The following is a 20,555-nucleotide window of genomic DNA, read 5'->3' on the forward strand; positions in this document are numbered from 1 at the left end:
CAAGAAGGACAAAGGTGAAATGCGGACAGAGAACACGCATTGTAATGCAACTGAAATGGACTACCACTAGTTTTAACTACCCCTAACTACCACCAAAATGCAACAACTGCTATGGAAACAACACTACTTTTCCCACCCAGTGAGAGTTACAATAAAACCTCCAGTTTTGCCTCTCAGAGTTGGAAAAGGAGGGGGGGGGGAATATCCTGTAAGATTACACCATTTCTCAGAGGTTATTTTTGTCATGCTGTATTTCAACGCCTCTAGCGAAGGGAGTTTCCTCAGGCTGGGGAGCCTATGGACTGTCTGGGAGTTCCTTAGGGTTGATTGGGTGAGGTAACAAACTGCACACTCACTTGGTGAGGTCACAATCCGTTACTGGAATCATCGCAAAAACAGTTGTCTTGGTTCCAACTACACTGATTCTTTCTATGGGCCGAGATGCTTCTGGACAGGGGACAATTGGCATGACGTAACCTTCTGGTTGTAAATTGTTTTTCTGGTTGAAAAGACGTCAGACGTTTTTACACCCAAATACTGTACATATTTTATCACGCCGACATCGAGACGTCTGGGAAATATGTCATATTTTATCACGCGAACATCGAGACGTCTGGGAAATATGTCATATTTTATCACGCCGACATCGAGACGTCTGGGAAATATGTCATATTTTATCACGCGGACATCGAGACGTCTGGGAAATATGTCATATTTTATCACGCCGACATCGAGACGTCTGGGAAATATGTCATATTTTATCACGCCGACATCGAGACGTCTGGGAAATATGTCATATTTTATCACGCCGACATCGAGACGTCTGGGAAATATGTCATATTTTATCACGCCGACATCGAGACGTCTGGGAAATATGTCATATTTTATCACGCCGACATCGAGACGTCTGGGAAATATGTCATATTTTATCACGCGAACATTGAGACGTCTGGGAAATATGTCATATTTTATCACGCCGACATCGAGACGTCTGGGAAATATGTCATATTTTAACACACCGACATCGCGACGTCTGGGAAATATGTCATATTTTGATTGGTATCAGGTCAGAGAAGCAGATAAAGAAGTGTTTTTCTGGTCGCTAAAAAGACATTTAAAAACCTTCTTTTACAACAACCTGACCATGAGGTCTCAAAAGATGTCACCCTGATGATATAATTGTATTACGACCAGGCTTTGTGCCAGTCAAGTTGAAGGAAAGGCCTTCGTTGTTGAGATGAAAAGGGTCAGGCTCCCAGATACCAAGACATAAGTTGGCATGTAATGCATGTCATTTACAAAGCATAATCCTTTCCAAACCATGACGGACACACAAAGGCAGCCACATCGTCCATCAAATAAAGAGACCTTGGTTCCTTCATCAGGCTCATCTGTAAAAGAGACCTTGGTCTCAGCTTGACTCCCTTATAAAAGTTCAATCAAATTTGAGGGTCCAGTCCATCATCATCATTAGGATGTACTGGGAATCATCATCTGTAGAGTACTGGGAACATCAATGGAGACTTCAAACAAAGCCAAGTTCCAGGTTTACCTGATGTGATTACATAAAACGACTTTTTCTCTGGTAAAATGACAGTAGAAGTCAGTGATGTGACCTCTGTCAGAGTGATATAGAGCCCCATGAGGATGGAAGCTACAGGTGTGGTCGAGGCTGGGGCAGGCTCTAACGTCGGGCTGATTTGTGACATATATTCATCTTTGCGATATTGGTGACTCTAAGTTAAGGTTAATGCTCAATGATAAAATGCTGCGATCATGTGGTGTACAGGATTGTGGTCAAAGTCAATTCATGTCAACTCAATGAAAATGGAGGTACAATTTTTTCAATTATTGAATTGAATGCGTTTGATTGAATTAATCTACAGTTTATGACTAAAGTAAAATGCAAGGGGAGGCATGTAAGCCGAAGAACACCATCCCAACCTTGAAGCACAGGGATGGCAGCATCATGTTGTGGGGGTGCTTTGCTGCAGGAGGGACTGGTGCACTTCACAAAAATGATGGCATCATGAAGAAGGAAAATTATGTGGATATATTGAAGCAACATCTCAAGACATCAGTCAGGAAGTTAAAGCTTGGTCGCAAATGGGTCTTCCAAATGTATAATGACCCCAAGCATACTTCCAAAGTTGTGGCAAAATGGATTAAGGACAACAAAGTCAAGGTAGAGTGAGTGGCCATCACAAAGCCCTGACCTCAATCCTATAGAACATTTGTGGGCAGAATTGAACAAGCGTGTGTGAGCACGGAGGCCTACAAACCTGACTCAGTTACACCAGCTCTGTCAGGAGGAATGGACCAAAATAAATCCAACTTATTGTGGGAAGCTTGTGAAAGGCTACCCAAAACTTTTGACTCAAGTTAAACAATTTAAAGGCAATGCTACCAAATACTAATTGATTCTATGTAAACTTCTGACCTACTGGGAATGTGATGAAAGAAATAAAAGCTAAAATAAATCATTCTCTCTAGCATTATTCTGACATTTTAAATTCTTAAAATAAAGTGGTAATCCTAACTGACCTAAAACAGGGAATATTTACGAGGATTAAATGTCAGGAATTGTGAAAAACTGAGTTTAAATGTAGTTGGCTAAGGTGTATGTAAACTTCCGACTTCAACTGTATATAGTGGACTTCACATTTTGATTTTCATCAAATTTGAGATTCTGCCTTGGTTTCTCCATTAACTCCATAAAATCCAGCCGTGATTGAGAGTCCCATGGGGAGGCACACAATTGGCCCAGCGTCGTCCGGGTTTGGTCGGGGTAGGCCATCATTGTAAATAAAAATGTGTTCTCAAAACTGACTTGCCCAGTTACATAAAGGTTAAGAAAAACACAATAAAAAGATTGTTTGGTCCGGTAGGTGGTCAAAAAGCCACAAACCACAACAGCATATCATGAAGTGGAACATTTGATTCCAGGTTTGATAAAATCTAGAATACACCTCCAGCTAGGAGGCCCCTTGATGCATCACCCATTGCCCAGACAACTGAACAAACCATAGGAAAGAAATACACCCTCAGCGCCTGTTAAATGGTTGGGTTAAGCGATGAGTCATGTCTGTATATATTTAGACACACACTGAGGGTTTATAACGCCAGTAACGCTCCGCCTCTCCTCAGATCATGTTCCCTCCATCATGGTATGGTCAGTGTCACAATAGTCTCACAAACACCTAGCCAGAATACAGTCAACTAATATTACAGTAATACTCATGAGCCACATCAAGTTGACAATACTGTAGCATAACCGTGTCTGCCTCACCAGGGCAAAATAAAGTTTTATATTAAACACAATACAATAGATTACTTTGTATTTTCTAAATCGCTTAAACCATTCTTTAGATCTATGTTTTTCAACCAATGAAGGGGTTAATTCATACAATAGTTTTAATCCATCTCTCTGTCACAGTTAATGATCAGTTAACAGTTAACAATCCATGTATATTTGTTGTTGTTGTTAGGGTTAGGATTGAGGGTTAGGGTTGAAGTTTAGGGTTGAGGGTTAGGGTTGAGGGTTAGGGTTGAGGGTTAGGGTTGAAGGTTAGGGTTGAGGGTTAGGGTTAGGGTTGAGGGTTAGGGTTGAGGGTTAGGGTTGAGGGTTAGGGTTCAAGGTTAGGGTTGAGGGTTAGGGTTGAGGGTTAGGGTTGAGGGTTAGGGTTGAAGGTTAGGGTTGAGGGTTAGGGTGAGCGTTAGGGTTGAGGGTTGAGGGTTAGGAATGAAGGTTAGGGTTGAGGGTTAGGGTTGAGGGTTAGGGTTGAGGGTTAGGGTTGAGGATTAGGGTTGAAGGTTAGGGTTAGGGTTAGGGTTGAGGGTTAGGGTTGAGCGTTAGGGTTGAAGTTTAGGGTTGAGGGTTAGGGTTGAGGGTTAGGGTTATAGGTTAGGGTTGAGGGTTAGGGTTGAGGGTTAGGGTTGAAGGTTAGGGTTGAGGGTTAGGGTAGAGGGTTAGGGTTGAAGGTTAGGGTTGAGGTTTATGGTTAGGGTTGAAGGTTAGGGTTGAGGGTTAGGGTTGAGGGTTAGGGTTGAGGGTTAGGGTTGAAGGTTAGGGTTGAGCTGGGATGTGGAAATGAAGCTAGGGTTACGGTAAGGGTTGAGGCTTAGGGTTAGGGTTAGGGTTAGGGTTAGGGTTAGGGTTAGGGTTAGGGTTAGGGTTAGGGTTGAGGGTTAGGGTTGAGGGTTAGGGTTCAAGGTTAGGGTTGAGGGTTAGGGTTGAGGGTTAGGGTTGAGGGTTAGGGTTGAGGGTTAGGGTTGAGGGTTAGGGTTGAAGGTTAGGGTTGAGGGTTAGGGTTGAGGGTTAGGGTTGAAGGTTAGGGTTGAAGGTTAGGGTTGAGCCGCGATGTGGAAATGAAGCTAGGGTTACGGTAAGGGTTGAGGCTTAGGGTTAGGGTTGAGGCTAGGTTAGGGTTGAGATTTGAGGATTTCTTAATTAAAAACGTCACATTATGTATCACATCGAATCTGTCATAACAGTAGGGGTCTTTGAACAAGTAAAAATGTGTTGAATCTGTCCCATAAAGCATTCACTGGTCTCACCATGCCACAGTATGTGGTGATAATAGTAGCCTAATCATTGTCATTATAACAAATAATGTCTTACATCAGGAAGGTAAAGGCAACCGATCATCATGACTCCTGCCTTAAAGCACTGAAGTTACAGATATTAACATGTGCTTATCGCCCTCTAGTGGTGAAACAAGCTAAAGACCGATTGCTCGTTTTTATTGCAGTAGATAAATCTCCCGCACTGGGCACCTGGAATCTGGATCGTCTTCAGCTTGCTCCACATCACTCTTCTCTTTCTTTATCGACCACCAGTACAGAACCCTGTAACAACCAGGGACACAGATGAGTTAGTCCAGACGAGAGCTTCTCCGTGATATGTAAGACTATACCCATGTCTAGACTAGGATATCCCCTTGGTAATATCTGTAATATACACATGACATAATGCATAAATAAAACAGCTCTGGTATGAGTGCTGAATTGAGTATGATGGCCATCATATGAGACTAGATATGCGTCATTTTTGAGGGAGAATCTAATATTTTTGGTCCTATTGGAGCTCTAAGTGGCCATATCCTTTTAGGCCCCAAGAAATGAGATATAGTGTCACAGTTACATAGCAAACATGAACCTCATTACTGTTCTGGAAACTAGATGTGAAAGGATTTGAAACTGCCTGTCCGTATTTGACAGGGACAGCCCTTTCTCTGGTTAAGTCACGTTCAGATTCAAACCATCTTTATTGGCAACACGGCAAAAAAGCAATCCAATGCTGTTAAAGCAACATGGCTTTAATAAAGCAATAAGGCCTGAAGAGGCACCGTATGGTGAATATGCCACGGCTAAGGGGTATTAAGGCACTCTCTGCGTTAATAACCGTCTATACTATAGCCTACAGAATATACATGATTGTCTCCATCTGTGAGGGAGGAGGGATACTAACACTGTCAAAGGTATATCTACAGCTCTGTGTATGTGAGCTGGGACACTGACACCGAGGGTATATAGGGTGTATACAAATGGTGCTATCTAGAACCTAAAAGGGTTCTGTGGCTGTCTCCATAGAACAGGGCCGTTCCGGGGTTGCACGGTTCGTTTTTTGTCCTAGCACTACACAGCTCATTCAAATAATCATCTAATCATCACGATTTGATCATTTGAATCAGCAGTGTATTGTTAGGGCAAAAAACAAATGTGCACAGCTTGGGGTCCCAAGTTTGGGAAACGCTGTCTTTGAAAAAACGTTTTTTTTCCAAGTTAGAACCATTTTGGTTCCAGGTAGAACCTTATTTGGTTCCACATAGAACCCTTTCTCCAGAGGGTTCTACATGGAACAAAAAATAGTTACTGAAAAAAAAAGGAGAGCCGCACACTCTAGGAGCAACATCGTTTCGACAGCCAAGACGTCTTCATCAGGACTCTATCTGGAACCAAAAAGGGTTATTTTATGGGAACAGCCAAAGAACCCTTTTGGAACCCTTTTTTCTAAAAGTGTACTTTGTATGTGGGCAGTGAAGGGTATATCTGCAGTACTGTACAGCTCTGTTCACTTACCCCAGGGAGAGGAAGAGCAGCAGCAGCAGAGAAGTCAGACAGGCCGTGAGGAGAGAGGGAGGGGGGAGACGGAGGAGGGCAAGGGACCATCCACCAGGCACAGGGACAATTTGGCCCCCTGGAAGCAGTGACAGATCAAATATCTCCTGCAGCTCACTGTGGCCTACAACCACCTGGGGGATGACTAGGTCAGAGAGAGAGGGGGGAAGGAGAGATAGAGAGATGAAGAAGAGAGAGAGAAAGAAATAGACAGAGAGATAGAGAAGACGGGTGGACAGGGTTGAGGATGGGAGTGGGGATGGAGAGATTGAGGGAGAGATAGAGATGGCGGAGAGAGAGGTCAGAGACTCAGAGCACAGAGAGATAGATAGAGGAGATAACAGAGAAAAAGAGAGGAGATACATCGACTATAAAGATATATACAAAGATGTGTGGTTAAGCTCTCTGGCACAAAATGACCACCTTGCTACACATTGATGGTGAATGGGGAGTGACCACCATACAACACATAGAAAATAATATGGGACTTGAATGAATGTCTCTCTACAACACTATCATTACCTATGAGGTGGTAGTAAAGTCTGACTAAGGAGCGCTGGTCAGAGTAGATCTCACACTGGTATGTACCCTGGTGTCGCAGACCCGCTGAGGGGATAGAGTAGAGCCTGTCTATCCCTACTGTCACCTCATCAAACTGATCCACCTGCTGGGTCCTGATCTGCAAGTCAGGGGACAACATGACTGCACAATCCTCTGATCTTCTCTCGCTACAAAGGAATCATGTCTAAATGGAAGTTTCAGGAAAAGGGAGGGTTTTATAATATGACTTTAATAATTCAGCTCATCGTTTTGGGAGAGTTTCTCATCTAAAGACATACTTGGGCCCTGATTGTGAGGATTTGTAGTGGGTACTGTATAATGATGGACATGCTAGGGCTAGGCCATTATCTCCAGTATTGGCACTCTAAGGATAGGAGAACTAGCTACATCCCATAACATCCACTGACCTCCTCTGCAAACCTCCAGACCACTTTCATTTCATAAGGCAGGGGAAAGGGGACGTCACACCTCATCTGTGTCCGGTTGTTCTCCATGACTGTGATGTTCTTTGCTGTAGACACACGCACGCATGCACGCACGCAGGCACGCACGCACGCACGCACACACACACACACACACACACACACACACACACACACACACACACACACACACACACACACACACACACACACACACACACACACACACACACACACACACACACACACACACACACACACACACACACACACACACACACACACACACACACACACACAGTGAAACCCTCTCACCTTGTGGTGAAGCTGTTCTCAGGGGGCAGCAGACAGTGGCAGTCTGAGCCTTCTTAATGATAATATTTAAATACAGCCTCTAGCGGGGTGCACTGGAAGGGATGATATGCTGAACAGTAATTGTGCAGCACTGGGTGGATATGAATACCATGGTGTGTGGGAGGGGACTGTCACCTTACATAAAGAAACCAAGGATTTAAAGGGTACCTTGGGGAGGCTGTCTGTGCAAAACAATCATCCGACTTCACTGCTAAGAACATTTCAAGGATGAAAGGCACCAAGTGGATGTTTTCATGAGGGGAAAATGCACTTATGTAACATATAGCCTACACAGACAGAACTACATACACAGTTCTACACAGACAGAACTACATACACAGTTCTACACAGACAGAACTACATACACAGTCCTACACAGACAGAACTACATACACAGTCCTACACAGACAGAACTACATACACAGTCCTACACAGACAGAACTACATACACAGTTCTACACAGACAGAACTACATACACAGTCCTACACAGACAGAACGTCATACACAATCCTACACAGACAGAACTACATACACAGTCCTACACAGACAGAAGTACATACACAGTCCTACACAGACAGAACAACATACACAGTCCTACACAGACAGAACTACATACACAGTCCTACACAGACAGACCTACATACACAGTCCTACACAGACATATCTACATAGACAGTCCTCCACAGACAGACCTACAAGGACAGTCCAACACAAACGGACCTGCACAGACAGTCCTGCAGAGACAGTGCTGCACAGACAGTCTTTTAACACAGACAGTCTTTTAAGTATTTTAACCAGGCATTGGGGAGATGAGGGTATTTGAGTTATGAAAAAAAAATGGTGTGAATGGTCAATAGATTTGATGTGGTGGTGTTTTGTTACTCACTTGGACAGTCAAGTGGGAACTCACAGGAGTCATACTGACAGGTGATACAGTTGTAGACATAACCAGAAGTCTGATAACCTGAGGAACCCATGGGAGGAAATGCAACACAGCCTATACATTTCTAGAACAAGGTAGAATAGAAAGGAAATACCATAGGAATTCAATAGGAAATTACATATATTTAATACTTAGTATAACACGTCTTAGTATAACTATTTTAACTATAATATTGACAGCAGGTATTACAACTAGCTTGCTATCATAGATTGATTCATAGAATAGTTGGAATCTTTTTAACATGTTGAGGCCATGGCTGAGCAGAGCTACTAAGAGTTCATGAGGTTCAACAGGAAGGTCATGCCAGGAGGAACAATGGCAGAGGAAACAGTCACTCACCACATGGAGGGAAACATCCAGAAGCTGGGTAGAGATAATAGGGGGAAAACAAACAAAATGACAAGAAAGAAAGAAGAGGCGGAGAAAACTATTTAAGCAACAACAACAAAAACATTTTTACTGATGAACATCGACATGACAAGTTGTCTTGACTTGATTGACATGGTTCAGTGTAGATCCAAGTATATCGTTAGACTGATAAAAGTAATATACAGAGCTATACAGAGCCCATACTATACAGAGCCATTACTATACAGAGTCAGTGGTGTAAAGTACTTAAGTAAAAATACTTATTAAGTAGTTTTTTGTGGTATCTGTCTTTTACTAATTATATTTTTTCCCAACTTTTACTTTTACTTCACTACATTCCTAAAGAAAATAATGCACTTTTTACTCCATACATTGTCCCTGACACCCAAAAGTACTCGTTACATTTTGACAGGAAAATGGTCTAACTCACACACTTATCATGAGAACATCCCTGGTCATCCCTACTGCCTCTGATCTGGCAGACTCACTAAACACAAATGCTTCATTTGCAAATTATGGAGTTTTGAAGTGTGCCCCTGGCTATCCGTAAAAAAATGTTTTTTTAATTGTGCCGTCTGTTTGCTTAATATAAGGAATTTGAAATGGTTTATAGTTTTATTTGTACTTTTGATACTTAAGAACATTTCAGCAATTCCATTTACTTTTGATACTTAAGTACTGTATATTTAAAACCAAACACTTTTAGGTTTTTACTCAAGTAGTATTTTACTGGGTGACTTTCACTTTTACTTGAGTAATTTTCTATTAAGGTATCTGTACTTTTACTCAAGTATGACAATTGAGAAACTTTTTCCACCACTGTACAGAGTCCATACTATACAGAGTCCATACTATACAGAGTCCATTCTATACAGAGCCCATACTATACAGAGTACATACTATACAGAGTCCATACTATACAGAGTCCATACTATACAGAGCACATACTATACAGAGTCCATTCTATACAGAGCCCATACTATACAGAGCCCATACTATACAGAGTCCATTCTATACAGAGTCCATACTATACAGAGTCCATACTATACAGAGTCCATTCTATACAGAGTCCATACTATACAGAGCCCATACTATACAGAGTCCATACTATACAGAGCCCATACTATACAGAGTCCATACTATACAGAGTCCATTCTATACAGAGCCCATACTATACAGAGTCCATACTATACAGAGTCCATTCTATACAGAGCCCATACTATACAGAGCCCATACTATACAGAGTGTATACTACAGTGGGGAGAACAAGTATTTGATACACTGCCGATTTTGCAGGTTTTCCTACTTACAAAGCATGTAGAGGTCTGTAATTTTTTTAATCATAGGTACACTTCAACTGTGAGAGACGGAATCTAAAACAAAAATCCAAAAATCACATTGTATGATTTTTAAGTAATTAATTTGCATTTTATTGCATGACACAAGTATTTGATCACCTACCAACCAGTAAGAATTCCGGCTCTCACAGACCTGTTCATTTTTCTTTAAGAAGCCGCCCTGTTCTCCACTCATTACCTGTATTAACTGCAACTGTTTGAACTCGTTACCTGTATAAAAGACACCTGTCCACCCCCTCAATCAAACAGACTCCAACCTCTCCACAATGGCCCAGACCAGAAAGCTGTGTAAGGACATCAGGGATAAAATTGTAGACCTGCACAAGGCTGGGATGGGCTACAGGACAATAGGCAAGCAGCTTGGTGACAAGGCAACAACTGTTGGCGCAATTATTAGAAAATGGAAGAAGTTCAAGATGGCGGTCAATCACCCTCGGTCTGGGGCTCCATGCAAGATCTCACCTCGTGGGGCATCAATGATCATGAGGAAGGTGAGGGATCAGCCCAGAACTACACGGCAGGACCTGGTCAATGACCTGATGAGAGCTGGGACCACAGTCTCAAAGAAAAGCATTAGTAACACACTATGCCGTCATGGATTAAAATCCTGCAGCGCAAGCAAGGTCCCCCTGCTCAAGCCAGCGCATGTCCAGGCCCGTCTGAAGTTTGCCAATGACCATCTGGATGATCCAGAGGAGGAATGGGAGAAGGTCATGTGGTCTGATGAGACAAAAATAGAGCTTTTTGGTCTAAACTCCACTCGCCGTGTTTGGAGGAAGAAGAAGGATGAGTACAACCTCAAGAACACCATCCCAACTGTGAAGCATGGAGGTGGAAGCATCATTTTTTGGGGATGCTTTTCTGCAAAGGGGACAGGACAACTGCACCATATTGAGCGGAGGATGTATGGGGCCATGTACTGCGAGATCTTGGCCAACAACCTCCTTCCCTCAGTAAGAGCATTGAAGATGGGTCGTGGCTGGGTCTTCCAGCATGATAACGACCCAAAACACACAGCCAGGGCAACTAAGGAGTGGCTCCATAAGAAGCATCTCAAGGTGCTGGAGTGGCCTAGCCAGTCTCCAGACCTGAACCCAATAGAAAATCTTTGGAGGGAGCTGAAAGTCCGTATTGCCCAGCGACAGCCCCGAAACCTGAAGGATCTGGAGAAGGTTTGTATGGAGGACTGGGCCAAAATCCCTGATGCAGTGTGTGCAAACCTGGTCAAGAACTACAGGAAACGTATGATCTCTGTAATTGCAAAAAAAGGTTTCAATACCAAATATTAAGTTCTGCTTTTCTGATGTATCAAATACTTATGTCATGCAATAAAATGCAAATGAATTACTTAAAAATCATACAATGTGATTTTCTGGATTTTTGTTTTTGATTAAATCTCTCACAGTTGAAGTGTACCTATGATAAAAATGACAGACCTCTACATACTTTGTAAGTAGGAACATTTGCAAAATCGGCAGTGTATCAAAACTTGTTCTCCCCACTGTATATAGAGTGAGTGGTGTAAAGTACTTAAGTAAAATACTTTTTAAGTAGTTTTTTTGGGGTATCTGTATTTTACTATTTATATTTTTTCCCAACTTTTACTTTTACTTCACTACATTCCTAAAGAAAATAATGCACATTTTACTCCATACATTGTTCCTTTTAAAAAACAATTGTGCCGTCTGTTTGCTTAATATAAGGAATTTGAAATGGTTTATATTTTTATTTGTACTTTTGATACTTAAGAACATTTCAGCAATTCCATTTACTTTTGATACTGAAGTATATTTAAAACCAAACTCTTTTAGGTTTTTACTCAAGTAGTATTTTACTGGGTGACTTTCACTTTTACTTGAGTTATTTTCTATTAAGGTATCTGTACTTTTACTCAAGTATGACAATTGAGAATCTTTTTCCACCACTGTACAGAGCCAATACTATACAGAGTCCATACTATACAGAGTCCATACTTTACAGAGTCCATACTTTACAGAGCCAATACTATAGAGAGTCCATACCCTTACAGAGCCCATACTATACAGAGTCCATACTTTACAGAGCCCATACTATACAGAGTCCATACTATACAGAGTCCATACTTTACAGAGTCCATACTTTACAGAGCCCATACTATACAGAGTCCATACTTTACAGAGTCCATACTATACAGAGCCCATACTATACAGAGTCCATACTTTACAGAGTCCATACTTTACAGAGTCCATACTTTACAGAGCCCATACTATACAGAGTCCATACTTTACAGAGTCCATACTATACAGAGCCCATACTATACATACTATACAGAGTCCATACATCCATACTTTACAGAGTCCATACAGAGCCCATACTATACAGAGTCCATACTTTACAGAGTCCATACTATACAGAGCCCATACTATACAGAGTCCATACTTTACAGAGCCCATACTATACAGAGCCCATACTATACAGATCCCATACTTTACAGAGCCCATACTATACAGAGTCCATACTATACAGAGTCCATTCTATACAGAGTCCATACTATACAGAGTCCATTCTATACAGAGTCCATACTATACAGAGCCCATACTATACAGAGCCCATACTATACAGAGCCCATACTATACAGAGTCCATACTATACAGAGCCCATACTATACAGAGTCCATACTATACAGAGTCCACACTATACAGATGACAGTTTGGGAAAAGGTAAGAATGAAGACATTTCTCTGATGCTACTTACCCCATGGCAAGTAACGGTCTGGATATGAAAGAAAGGTTCTGAAATATGGTGTGAGGTAGTAGTGAGGAAAAGGAATTACAAGGGAGAGAAGGCGATTATGTCTCACCTCTAGGCAGTTTGAAGGCAGCCGCAATGAAATTATCTGCAGCTGTCAGTAACCTCTCGTCATACACTGTGTCTGATGGATAGAGAGAGAAGAAGGAGAGAAGGAGAGGAAAAATATATCTCAATTGCTCCCATGGAAGTGTGTGTGTGTGTGTGTGCGCGTGTGCGTGTGTGCGTCTACAGTAAAGAGTGTCTACAGCGTCCATTTGTACCAGAGCTGAACTGATTTAATAGTCTGCTGCTACATCCAGTGTAAAACATCCAGTGTAAAATACTGCCCCCAGTGTAAAATATCCAGTGTAAAACACCGCCCCCAGTGTAAGACATCCAGTGTAAATTATCCAGTGTAAAACACTGCTCCCAGTGTAAAATATCAAGTGTAAAACACTGCCCCCAGTGTAAAACATCAAGTGTAAAACACTGCCCCAGTGTAAAATATCCAGTGTAAAATATCCAGTGTAAAACACTGCCACCAGTGTAAAACATCCAGTGTAAAATATCCAGTGTAAAACACTGCCCCCAGTGTAAAATATCCAGTGTAAAACACTGCCCCCAGTGTAAAATATCTAGTGTAAAACACTGCCACTAGTGTAAAATATCTAGTGTAAAACACTGCCTCCAGTGTAAAATATCTAGTGTAAAACACTGCCCACAGTGTAAAATATCTAGTGTAAAACACTGCCCCCAGTGTAAAATATCCAGTGTAAAACACTGCCCCCAGTGTAAAATATCTAGTGTAAAACACTGCCTCCAGTGTAAAATATCTAGTGTAAAACACTGCCACTAGTGTAAAACATCCAGTGTATAATATCCAGCGTAAAACACTGCCCCCAGTGTAAAATATCCAATGTAAAATATCCAGTGTAAAACACTGCCCCCAATGTAAAACATCCAGTGTAAAACACTGTCCCCAGTGTAAAACATCCAGTGTATAATATCCAGCGTAAAACACTGCCCCCAGTGTAAAATATCCAATGTAAAATATCTAGTGGAAAAAAACTGCCTCCAGTGTAAAATATCTAGTGTAAAACACTGCCACTAGTGTAAAACATCCAGTGTATAATATCCAGCATAAAACACTGCCCCCAGTGTAAAATATCCAATGTAAAATATCCAGTGTAAAACACTGCCCCCAATGTAAAACATCCAGTGTAAAACACTGTCCCCAGTGTAAAATATCCAGTGTACAACACAGCCCCAGTGTAAAATATCCAGTGTAAAACACTGCCCTAGTGTAAAATATCTAGTGTAAAACACTGCCCCCAGTGTAAAACATCAAGTGTAAAACACTGCCCCAGTGTAAAATATCCAGTGTAAAATATCCAGTGTAAAACACTGCCACCAGTGTAAAACATCCAGTGTAAAATATCCAGTGTAAAACACTGCCCCCAGTGTAAAATATCCAGTGTAAAACACTGCCCCCAGTGTAAAATATCCAGTGTAAAACACTGCCCCAGTGTAAAATATCTAGTGTAAAACACTGCCACTAGTGTAAAATATCTAGTGTAAAACACTGCCCCCAGTGTAAAATATCTAGTGTAAAACATTGCCTCCAGTGTAAAATATCTAGTGTAAAACACTGCCCCCAGTGTAAAATATCTAGTGTAAAACACTGCCCCCAGTGTAAAATATCCAGTGTAAAACACTGCCACTAGTGTAAAATATCTAGTGTAAAACACTGCCTCCAGTGTAAAATATCCAATGTAAAATATCCAGTGTAAAACACTGCCCCCAATGTAAAACATCCAGTGTAAAACACTGTCCCCAGTGTAAAACATCCAGTGTATAATATCCAGCGTAAAACACTGCCCCCAATGTAAAACATCCAGTGTAAAACACTGTCCCCAGTGTAAAACATCCAGTGTATAATATCCAGCGTAAAACACTGCCCCCAATGTAAAACATCCAGTGTAAAACACTGTCCCCAGTGTAAAACATCCAGTGTATAAAATATCCAATGTAAAATATCTAGTGTAAAACACACTGCACCCACTAGTGTAAAACATATCCAATGTAAAATATCTAAAATATCTAGTGTAAAACACTGCCTCCAGTGTAAAATATCCAATGTAAAATATCCAGTGTAAAACACTGCCCCCAATGTAAAACATCCAGTGTAAAACACTGTCCCCAGTGTAAAACATCCAGTGTATAATATCCAGCGTAAAACACTGCCCCCAATGTAAAACATCCAGTGTAAAACACTGTAAAATATCCAGTGTACAACACAGCCAGTGTAAAATATCCAGTGTAAAACACTGCCCCAGTGTAAAATATCCAGTGTAAAACACTGCCTCCAGTGTAAAATATCTAAAATATCCAGTGTAAAACACTGCCTCCAGTGTAAAATATCCAATGTAAAACATCCAGTGTAAAACACTGCCCCCAGTGTAAAATATCCAGTGTAAAACACTTCCCCAGTGTAAAATATCCAGTGTAAAACACTTCCCCCAGTGTAAAATATCCAGTGTAAAACATCCAGTGTAAAACAAGGGAATCAAAAAGCATGGGGATGTAGGAAAGTTTGAGAGAGAGTTATACAGTACATTTACATCTTAGTCATTTAGCCGAAACTCTTATCCAAAGCGACTTACAGTTACAGGATTACAATTGAATCACCCTGTTGCAGGGGTACTTCCCTGCCAAGCAGGAAATGTAAAACATGTTGTGTATTTGAGGTTTTAATACTTCTGAAGTTTGCACTTTACACTTTAACATTTCAGACTTGTTTTTACCTTAAATGTATCAACCCCTACACAAATGTCCATTAATTATGATCCACATACTAATTCACATTTCCTGTTGCTGCAGGATTCTTTTCCTGCTGTAGCAAACTGTCTCAAATGATGACCCTACATCTGCAGAGGATTTATCTTAAGGTAGTTAGGTAAGACAACCACATCTCACAGTCATACCTAGTAATGGTGGTTGTGTGCATCAAATAAAATGTCCATTCCATTCTTGGAAGGCAAAGTATTCTCTGATCAAACTTTGAACATCCATGACTGTGATACAGTATGCAAAAAACTAAATCCACCGTAATAACCTAACTCTCTCTCCAAAAGCAATTATTTAATGTCGTCTCCCAACACCATTAGCGGTGAGGAAAGCACATGAGGAAAGGACTATTTTGTTGGGAATGACGCAGACAGCAGGACTTGTACCATCATTCATCTTCTTGTCAAATTCCTCCGCCATGGGCATGATCTCAGCATTTAGGATCTCCTTCAGCTTCTGATCATAACCTTTCCCTGAGAAATACAAAGTTCCAAGTTCTTATCATCCTCTTATTGTATAACCCATCTAGGAAGCCAAATCACAGTGCCTGAATAAAACAGGATCAGTTTTCTCACCAACTCGTCCTGCCTCAATCACTTTCTGGTTGTTATTGAATATATTCTCTAGTTTTTTAAAGCACGAGTCTACATTTCGAATGTTGTATTCGGTGAGGACGTGTCCCCAACACAGACGTATGCTGTCTTCAACCTCCACAAAGCACTGATAGCAGCTAGAAGAGGGTTTGAACAACGTGCTGGCATACAGAACCCACAACCCCCACTTCCACATCTTCAGGATGATGTGCTGTCATGTGGGAAATGTTGGTTGAGGTTCCAAAACTTACTGTGGTGTTGAATATGAATGTATGATGTCATAAAGGATGTCACTGAGATACAAGATATTCACATAGAATTCTAATTCAGGTTCCATGGATATTCCATTTGCATGACACACTAAATGAAATGCCGTGTCTTTGAGCCCATGGTGATTTGTGCAGAGCAGATGTTCATCTTCACTTGAGGTGTAAGTGTCTTTAAACCACTCCACTTATATCTGACAATGACAGTGTAATACATGTGAAATGCTCTCCCACTTCATGACTAGGTATAGAAAGAGCACCAAAGCCTTCTCTTTGCCTGTGTCAGTTTCAACCACCTTTCTTCTCAATTCCATTGTCTCTGGTCCCCTCTCTCTGCTACCACAATGCACCAGTTTTACTGCAGAGCAGAGGGATGGAGTGAGAGAGGGAGCGGGGAGGAAGGGAGGGAGGGAGGGACAGACGGAGGGAGGGAGGGAGAGAGGGAGTGGGGAGGAAGGGAGAGAGGGAGCGGGGAGGAAGGGAGGGAGGGAGGGAGCGGGGAGGAAGGGAGAGAGGGAGGGAGGGAGGGAGGGGCGGACGGAGGGAGGGAGGGAGCGAGGGGAACTAGGGGGGTGAAGATAGTTTAAAATGCTCATGAAACCGTAACAATACAGAGTAGAAGTTTGTCTATGAAGGAGCCAAAACAAAAATGAATGAAGACAGGCTCACTGGTGGTCTGGAGAGGGAGAGGGAAACAGAAAGGGAAATAAACCCTGTGCAGAGGAGGACACTGAAATTATTGAGATAATGAGTGATGGAAAAAAGTGCCAATCCCTAATTAATGAGAGAGAAAGAGAGATTGAAAAAAAGGATAAAGACATGGAAGAGAGAGAAAAAGAGAGATCATGAGACAACAGAGAGAGAGAGAGACTACCAATCAAGCCCACTGCCTCATCACATCCCTTATCCCCTCCCCTCCCCCCACAACCCCCACTCTCCCCATCTCTCTCTCTCTCTGTGTCTCCATGGTAACCAGACAGGGTGCCTAATACACCAAGTTAATATATTTCCAGTGGCATGGTGAGCTGGGTACTAAAGCATTCATCTGTCTCCACACAGACAAGCTAATCAATATTGGCCAAGAGTCTGCTCCAGGACTGCCAGAGTCAGACAACCAGTCAGACAGCCTCCCTAGCTTCAAAGCTGGGGGGGGGGGCACAAATACATGTGTGTGCCTGTGTGTGACCAACTGGGGACGTTGTGTTAGTCCCCACGAGGTAAAATGCTATTTCTAGGGGGTTTAGGCTTAAGGTTAGAATTTGCGTTAGGCTTAGAATTATGTTCAGGGTTAGGGTTAGGAGCTAGGGTTAGGTTTAGGGTTAAGGTTAGGTTTTTGGTTTAAGTTTAGGGTTAAGGTTAGAGTTAGGGTAAGAGTACGGCTTAGGGTTACGGTTAAGTTTAGGGGTTAGGGAAAATAGGATTTTGAATAGAACTGAATTGTGTGTCCCCGCAAGATTAGCTGTACAAGACTGTGTGTCTAGTTTTGTGTGTGTAGCCAACAAGGGCACTTTGATGAACTGACACTTCAGGCAGTAAAGCTAAATGTTCATTCAGTTCTGTTTATTTACATTTAAGGATTGAAATCCTCGCCATTAATATCTAGTGTGTGACTGGGAGGTCAGCAGGATGATATTTCTGGATGGCTGCATGTTTGTACATTACCTAGATGATAGTACGGGATATGTTAAATGTGGCTTTGCAGCTGTAGTTAGTGCTTCAGTGCCAGCAGTCACATTAACATTAAGTCTTCAATTAGATGATAACATGTTTTACACCTCTGGAGTGTCTCCCATGCAGATCTGCCAGACATAGCTCATAGCATGCTCCTCTTGACACGTTCACACAGACTGTCACATCGTTTACATTACTCTGTCTTTATTTAGGAATTAAGACATACAATTTATACAGTAACAAAAATACAGTAACAGTGTGTCAATACTTTATTTCATTTGGATCATGAGCTGTCTTCTGATTGGCTCCCATGATGGGTTAGAACACAAAGCCAGCCAATAGGGTGGGCCCCCTGAGGTCACAGACAGACATCCTCTTCCACAGGTATTTGTTGTTAGGAGGGAATCACACTTCAGACAAGTACATAAGTACCACAACAGTCAGTAGAGACCTGCAGAATGGATAGGGCTGTGTGTACCATTATCAGATATAAAGACATGGGACATCCACCCTCTGTGTCAAAGTCTGGGATTTTGTTTTTTATTCAGATGTGTGGAAGCAACTCTAACTATGATCACTTTAAAAGGAAACACCAGTTGAAACACTATTACATTGCATTCTTTACACTGGAACATTCTATGGGAAATAACAAGGAGTTCATTGACGTATAAAAACAGTAAGTCATCTTCCACAGCGACTCTTCTCTTCTCTTTTTCTCCACAATGATGAACATGAATGCAGCCCTGTTCCCAAGGACCTCACCTGTGACCTACTATGACCTCACAGGTTAAGGGTCTCAGGGACAGAGGGGCATGCTGGGAAAAGTAGTTCCACAGGCGTTTCACATAAGCAAAGGTGGCCAGATGGATGAAATGATTTTTTACGAAAGAAAAAAGAAACGCATCGTCGCACCGACGACACAAAGCTATGACCTCGTCTGACATTTTCATTTCTGCGGCAACCGGCCCGCTCCTGTGTGGGTTTGAAATGTGAAACATAATGAAACATATGAAACAATATGAAACATGTAATATAATTAATACACATTCCAGACATTCTGTATAACAACTTGTTAATGTCCATTCTAGAATGCCCTTCTCGCCAATCAGGAAACAAGTATTCAACAATGCTGTGGTATAACATACAATATAATACATACCTTCTAGAGGTATACTGATTGACAGTGTGTGTATTCATACCTAATATATTCTGTTAATATGTAATATACTATCTTAATAACCTCGGCTCTGAATCATTTCTCTAATAGCTCTTTAGAGACATTTGCCTCTACGGACCCCCTAGGCAGTCCACTGAGCTGTGTCAATCAGAATAAAATAGTCCCAGTCAGTATAATTCCTCTACACTTAATATACCACTATGTAACACTTGACAATCTCCAGCATGATTGTGTGGGTCTGCTCTGCAATTTAACAACACTATGTTCACCGGGGCAACCAGCTACGGGCCAAGAATGGCTACATCTGCTTACGAGGACTTAAAGAGCAATTCTGGCCTTTCTCTCTTCTAACTCCTACTGGTTGAGCCACTGTCTCCCTGTCTTCACTGGCAATTACAGGTAGATGTTGCCTTTGTTAGTCTGACAGTGGTTCAAATGAAGGACAGGAGCTGTGCTCTCACTCACAGGGTGAGATGGGGACACAGGACATGATGGTCGTGCAGGGTTAAAGGAGGATGTGGAAGGGTGAAGAGAGAAGCCTTTGCATCCATCTTAGCAAGATGTCGCTGGATACAATTTTCCAAAATGTCCGACTCTACCTGCGGAGGGAGGGAATGAAATTGCGTCATTCTAAGGGACAGTCAAACACTATGAAATAAGAACATGTTACTGTACATACACTTCTCTCAAACATGTTTATTTGTTTAAATAACTACTCAAGTACATTGTGTCCAATATATCCTACTACAGTGCCAAGAGCAAAAGTTCTGTGAGAGAAAATTTGGCGTAGCAGTGCCACCTATTGGTAGACAGTCTGACTGACACACTGACTGACTCTAACACAGGTAAATTCTCTTTGTGACAATACTTTCAAATAATGAGAAAAATACAATCAATGAGTTAAATAAAGAATCAACTATCGGCCGTATCTGTTTATCAGAAATAAATAGATGCTGATGGATGTGAAACAGGGTGAGTCTTTACAGAAAGGAAAGAAGAGCCATTTGAAGACATTTGTCACAACTTCACACACTAATGAATTATGGATTTATCTGCGGTTCAAGTTTCAAGTCCATATTATTAATACACTTCAGTTGGATCTGT

At 41.7% G+C, this 20,555-nt stretch overlaps 1 protein-coding gene across 1 annotated transcript; it reads right to left on the reverse strand.

Moving 5' to 3' along the window:
- Window positions 1–4,709: 4,709 nt before the first annotated feature.
- spaca6 (sperm acrosome associated 6) lies at window positions 4,710–16,533 on the reverse strand. Its single transcript, XM_046315628.1, has 9 exons — window positions 16,320–16,533; window positions 16,131–16,217; window positions 12,968–13,039; window positions 8,741–8,764; window positions 8,345–8,422; window positions 7,089–7,192; window positions 6,643–6,799; window positions 6,082–6,265; window positions 4,710–4,848 (listed from the first exon to the last, which is right to left on the reverse strand). Exons 1-9 carry the CDS (start codon window positions 16,531–16,533, stop codon window positions 4,743–4,745), a joined length of 1,026 nt encoding a protein of 341 aa, XP_046171584.1. The 3' UTR covers window positions 4,710–4,742.
- Between the last annotated feature and the right edge of the window lie 4,022 nt (window positions 16,534–20,555).

Source organism: Oncorhynchus gorbuscha, linkage group LG19 (assembly GCF_021184085.1).
Source record: "Oncorhynchus gorbuscha isolate QuinsamMale2020 ecotype Even-year linkage group LG19, OgorEven_v1.0, whole genome shotgun sequence".
Classification (NCBI taxonomy): domain Eukaryota; kingdom Metazoa; phylum Chordata; class Actinopteri; order Salmoniformes; family Salmonidae; genus Oncorhynchus; species Oncorhynchus gorbuscha.

Bases quoted from the DNA above. Each gene is read 5' to 3' on its own strand.
- spaca6 (XM_046315628.1), bottom strand. From the start codon at position 16,533: ATGTGGAAGTGGGGGTTGTGGGTTCTGTATGCCAGCACGTTGTTCAAA. The intron at 13,040-16,130 runs GTACAAGTCCTG...TCTATCCATCAG, and splicing joins TGACAAGAAGATGAATGATG to ACACAGTGTATGACGAGAGG. The intron at 6,266-6,642 runs GTAATGATAGTG...TCTCTGACCTAG, and splicing joins ACTTTACTACCACCTCATAG to TCATCCCCCAGGTGGTTGTA.